Source organism: Zeus faber (genome assembly GCF_960531495.2).
Source record: "Zeus faber genome assembly, chromosome: 18".
Classification (NCBI taxonomy): domain Eukaryota; kingdom Metazoa; phylum Chordata; class Actinopteri; order Zeiformes; family Zeidae; genus Zeus; species Zeus faber.
In genome coordinates this window covers 1036246-1042408 of record NC_137210.1, presented here as the reverse complement: position 1 = coordinate 1042408, position 6163 = coordinate 1036246, and the positions used below count along the sequence as shown (strand labels likewise).

The 6163-nt window shown below is 55.6% G+C and overlaps 1 protein-coding gene across 1 annotated transcript in view; it reads left to right on the top strand.

Moving 5' to 3' along the window:
• Nucleotides 1-990: 990 nt before the first annotated feature.
• LOC307244348 (claudin-14-like) overlaps nt 991-6163 on the top strand; it is a gene marked incomplete at both ends in the record, with an annotated part of 33674 nt that continues 28501 nt past the window's right edge. The window contains 1 exon segment of the mRNA XM_080019498.1: nt 991-1086. Coding sequence (XP_079875624.1) covers nt 991-1086 — 96 coding nt within the window.

The following is a 6163-nucleotide window of genomic DNA, read 5'->3' as shown; positions in this document are numbered from 1 at the left end:
GCTTGGATTATGTTGACAGTTTTCCCAACAGTGTTCATCCCATCGCCAAGCTGGACTTGGCACAGAAGGCTTCTTGGTGGATGATACAGTGCATTTTAACAGCCTCACCTTCAGTCGCTTGCACCTTGACGCACACCATAGAGGCCATTCCTTTGTGCTCGCCTGTCATTGCTGGAGCCCCATCCGTTGTTACTCCACACGGCTTGTCCCATTTAAGTCCCAATCTTGTCAATTGCATCAGACACAGCTTCAAAAATGTCCTTTATTGTTCTGCCCTTTAAGACTCCAAAGATGACTTCCGGTTATGGAGGCACGTGTGCTGCCAACCTCCACTCTGAAAACGGGATTATACTGCGGAAAAGGAATGAAGGTACAACAACAAAGAACGAGAAAAGTAGGCAAGTACCCCCATCCAATGCTAACATACGCCACAATGGCAGCAAATCCACTAAGAAACCTTCACAATTGACAACATGACCAGGCCCTCTGGGACATCTCGGAACACCTCCGGCCATCTCGGCGGGCGTCAGCAGCCTGCAGGTTCCTCCGGCTCCCGTGGCCCCCCTGCTCCTCTGGCCCTCCCTCCTCCCTCCGCCAGGGTTCCCAGCACCTCTCTTGTCCCCCCTGAGCCCCACGTTCCGGCTCCAGCGCCCTACAACGGCGATTTCGGCACCTGCCGCATCTTCCTTGTACAGTGCGCGGTGGTTTTTCAACAGCAGCCATCGTCATACGCCTCCAATGGTGCCCGTATCGCATTCCTCATCTCCTGCCTGAGAGGGGCGGCTCTCAGCTGAGGTTCCGCAGTTTGGAGTCAGGGGGGCCCCGTGAGTCTCTCCTACGATCTGTTCACCCGCGAAATGAGGAGAGTCTTCGACCACCCAGTTTGCGGCAAGGAGGCCACCAGAAGACTTCTCTCCCTCTGCCAGGGTCCCCGTAGCGTCCCCTCCCTCGTCGCCGAGTTCTGGACACTAGCCGCAGAAAGCGGGTGGAATGACGGCCCTACAGGACGTGTTTCAGCGCGCCCTGAACGACGAGTTGCGGGACAAGTTGGTGCGACGGGACGAGCCCACAGACCTGGACCTACTGGTGGAGACCGCCATCCGCCTGGACAACCGGCTACGGGAGCGCCGGCGCGAGAGGGAGGGGGCGAGACCCCAGCCCGTGCCTCCCACCTGGATGGCTACGCCCCGGTCTCCAGTGCCCACTACTCTTGGGCGCCTCAGAAGTCCCCCGACTCTCTCCGATGCCAAGCCCAGGCAACTCGGTCGCTCCCAGATCTCCCCCGAGGAGCGAGCCCACCGCATACAGACCAGCGCCTGTCTGTATTGCGGCCGGCTGGGACACCTCAGAGCCACCTGCCCTGTCCGACCGGGAGAGGGCGACTCCTCACTAGGGTTACGTTCCGGTTGCTCCAGCTCCAACCCTCTCTCCCGTCCTCTGCTCCCAACTATCCTCTCCTGGGGGGGTATAACACTCTGTTCCTCCACTCTCATAGATTCCAGGGCGGATGCGAGTTTTCTCGATCTGGGACTCGCATGCCAGCTAGGGCTGACACCCGTCCCTCTCCCCACACTGCTCGAGGTCAAGGGGCTGACCGGGTCACATCTGACCCGGTCAGCCCAACCGGTTACCCACTAGACAGCCCCCATCGAGCTGCTACTCTCCGGCAACCACCGTGAGTCCTTGAGGCTTATAGATTCCCCACTGAACCCCCAGGTTCTGGGGTACCCCTGGCTTCAGACCCACAACCCTCAGATGGACTGGCGCTCGGGCAGCGTGAGCTCCTGGAGCACACACTGCCATGCCCACTGCCTCTGCTCGGCCTCAACCCCGCCGCAGGACGTGCTGCCGGGGGACCGCAAGAGCCCTGACCTGTCCTCGGTTCCTTCACAATATCTGGACCTGGCCCCTGTCTTCAGCAAGCAGGGCGCACTATCCCTACCACCTCATCGCCCCTACGACTGCGCAATCAACCTCCTGCCAGGCGCCCCCCTCCCCTGCAGTCGCCTGTATAACGTCGCCCCTCGTCGTCTCCGCTGGGCGCAGGGTTCTTCTTTAGCAGGGTTCTTCTTAATTGCCAAGAAGGACAAGACCCTCCATTCCTGCATCGACTTCAGGGGACTCAACGACATCACAGTCAAGAACAAGTACCCCTTGCCCCTGATGGACTCAGTCTGGAGAACCATCTCTTCGTTAAGGCCGAGAAGTGTGTCTTCCATGCTCCTTCCATTTCCTTCCTAGGATTCATCATTGGCCGAGGGAGGCTGGAGATGGACCCCAAGAAGGTGGCCGCCGTGATGGAGTGGCCAACCCCAGCAAATTGGGAGCAGCTCCAACGCTTCCTCGGGTTTGCAAACTTCTACCGGCGCTTCATCCGAAAATTCAGCCGTATCGCCGCTCCCCTCTCAGCCCTTACCCCCACCGCAGTGTGCTTCAAGTGGGAGCCCGTGGTTGAGGCCGCATTCCTCGACCTCAGAACCTGCTTTCCATCGGCCCCAGACTTGGCCCAGCCCGACGCCAACCTCCAGTTCGTGGTAGAGGTGGACACTTCGGACATGGGGGTAGGAGCTGTACTGTCTCAGCGTTCTCCAACCGACGGTAAGCTCCACCCCTGTGCCTTTCTCTCCCCCAGACTCACCCCACCCGAGCGCAATTAAGACGTGGGCAACTGGGAACTCCTGGCCGTCAAACTAGCCCTGGAGGAGTGGCGCCACTGGCTAGAGGGAGCAATCCACCCCTTCGGATCATAAGAACCTGGCCTATATCGGGACGGCGAAGCGGTTCAACTTCCGGCAGGCCAGGTGGGCGTTGTTCTTTAGCCAGTTTAACTTCTCTCTATCCTACCGCCCAGGCACCAAGAATACCAAGCCTGACGCCCTGTCCCGTGTGTTCGCGCCAGAGGAGAAGACAGGGGATCCAGAACCTATCCTTCCACCCCTGTGCTTTGCCGCCACGCTCACCTGGGAGATTCAAGATTCAAGATTTTTATTTGTCACATACATATACATACTTTCATACATATATGCAGTGAATTGTAATGCAACGCACCCGATGATAGCACACGATATGTCCTAGGAAAAAAAATAAAAGTAAAAAAAAAAAAATTCCTTTCTAATAGACCGACTAACTGACTCCTAAAACGTAATACAGTAAGTTGAATACTTATAGAACAAGATAAAAATATATAGAATAAAATACAATAAAAATAAAATGAACTAAAATGGAATAGATAGAGGGAATATGCCTATGTATATACAGATATGTGCATTAAAGTGGCATGTGAATTAAAGTGGCATGTGAATGTGAATAGAGTGAGGTAGTGCTTGGGATAATACAGCACAGTATACAACATCACTGCGCAGCAATACGGCATCACGCACAACCCTGAACAGTGACACAGTATGTGGTACAGTATGCTACATATAGTACAGTAAGGTAGTGGAGCCTATGTGTGTGGCTCAGTTAGGACCCCTGGTGAGGTCAGCATTGACAGTTCTAATGGCTTGCGGGAAAAAACTCTGTCTCAGTCTCTCTGTTCTCGCTGTGTGACTGCGGAGGCGCTTGCCTGACCGCAGCAGCTGAAACAGTCCGTTGTTGGGGTGATGAGGATCCTTCATGATCCTGCGAGCTCTGCTACTACACCTCCTGGTGTATAAGTCCTGCAAGGGGGGGAGGGTAGTTCCAGTGGTACGTTCAGCTGAACGCACCACCCTCTGCAGGGCCCGCCTGTCCTGGGCAGTACAGTTCCCAAACCAGGCAGTGATGTTGCCTGTCAGGATGCTCTCCACTGCTCCAGAGTAGAAGGACTTGAGGATCCTCACCGAGACCCGGAATTTCCTCAGCTGCCTGAGGTGGTACAGATGCTGCCTCGCCTTTCTCACCAGAGTGTCTGTGTGTACAGTCCATGTTAAGTCCTCTGTGATGTGGACTCCCAGATATCTGAAGCTGCTCACCCTATCGACAGAAGTCCCATTAATCCACAAGGGCGCGTGCGTCCTCGATTGTGATCCACGCCTAAAGTCCACAATCAGCTCCTTGGTTTTGCTGACGTTCAGGTGTAGGCTGTTGTCCTGGCACCAGAGTGACAGGTCAGCCACCTCCTCGTGGTAGGCCTTCTCATCGCAGTCGGTGATCAGGCCCACGACCACAGTTTCGTCAGCAAACTTGATGATGGTGTTGGAGCTGGACCTGGCCACACAGTCATGTGTGTACAGGGAGTACAGTAGGGGGCTGAGGACGCAGCCCTGGGGGGATCCTGTATTCAGGGTGAGGGAGCTTGACATGTACTTCCCCACCTTGACCACCTGGGGGCGGCCTGTGAGGAAGTCCAGGATCCAGGTGCACAGCGGACCATTCAATCCGAGCTCCCTCAGCTTGACAGCCAGTCTGGTGGGGACTATGGTGTTGAAAGCTGAACTATAATCAATGAACAGCATTCTCACATAGGCCCCCTTCTGGCCATCCAGATGCGTGAGCGTGGTGTGCAGTACCTGGGAGACCACGTCATCCGTGGATCTGTTTTGCCGGTACGCGAACGGCAACGGGTCCAAGGTGCGGGGAAGGGAGGCGCAGATGTAATCCTTAATCAGCCTCTCGAAACACTTCATGACCACCAAGGTGAGGGCCACCAGACGGTAGTCATTCAGGCAGGCAGGAGAGGCGATCTTCGGGACAGGAACGACGGTGGACCTCTTGAAGCAGGACAGGACCACTGATTCAGCCAGGGAGATGTTGAATATTGTGGTGAACACCCAAGCTAGCTGGTTAGCACAGGTCTTCAGTACTCGCCCAGATATGCCATCTGGGCCCGCAGCTTTCTTGTTGTTCACCCGCATTAAAGCCCTCCTGACCTCGTGCACGGACACTGAGAGTGCGCGCTCATCCCCAGCGGTGTAACTCCAATTAGCCGGCGAGCTAGCGGTGTTGCTGCCAGACTCGAACCGCGCATAAAAGGAGTTCAGTTGGTTGGCTAGGGAGGCGTCCACACTCGTGGCTGGGGAGGAGCTGCTGTTGTAGTTTGTTATTGTTCGCAGCCCCTCCCACAAGCGTCTTGTGTCCCCCCGCTCCATCTGTTGCTCCACAGTCTCTCTGTACATCCGTTTAGCGTCCCTCACCGCCCTCCGCAGATTGTACGACGCCGCTTTGTAATTGTCCATATTTCCAGATACAAGACCGTCGTTGTAAGCGGCCGTGCGAGCATTCAGAGCGCAGCGGATGGATTTATCAACCCATGGTTTCTGGTTTGGAAATATCCGAACTTTCACCGTGGGAACGATATCATCCGCGAGCGTAGCCACAAAGCTTACTACAACCTCCGTAAACTCGCTGACCTCACTTGAACTTGTTTGGAACATGTCCCAGTCTACGTCGGTCAGAGCGTCCTGAAGCGCAGCCTCCGATTGGTCCGTCCACCGCTTCACTTCCCTCGTCATCACCAGACCCCGCGCGATCAGAGGCCTGTAAACAGGAACCAGCGAGATCGTGGCGTGATCTGATTTCCCGAAAGCAGGGAGCAAGACGGTCTTGTATCCGTTCTTGTAAGGAGTGTAACAATGGTCCAAAGTTCTATCTCCCCTGGTGGCACACGTGAACTTTTTTAAGGTTGGCCCTGTTAAAGTCCCCAGTCACCACCACAGCCGCGTCGGGATGTGTTCTGAAATCCCACAACACATCGTACAGAACCAACAGAGCTGCGCCGGTGTCTGCTTGCGGTGGGATATAAACGGCTGTAATAATGACCGTGCTAAATTAGACGGCATAGTATGGTCAGCTGTTCCAGGTTCGGCGAGCAGGAGTGGGAGAGGAATTTGGTGTTGTTGGCGTTACACCAGCGGTTGTTTACCATTAGGCAGATTCCTCCACCTTTGGATTTCCCCGACTCTCCCGTTCTGTCGCCGCGGAACACGGAGAAGGCCTCGGCTGGACGTATGGCTTCATCCGGCACCAGTGGGGTCAGCCATGTTTCCGTCAGGCAGAGAACGCAACAGTTCCTCGTGTCTCGCTGGAATTTAATCCTCGCTCAAAGTTCATCCATCTTGATCTCCAGGGACTGGACATTAGCAAGAAGGATGCTTGGCAGAGGTGGACGGTAAGGTTGCGTCCTCATTCCGACCCGAATGCCGCCTCGTTAACCTCGGTGCTTCCTCCGTGGGCCCGCTCGTGG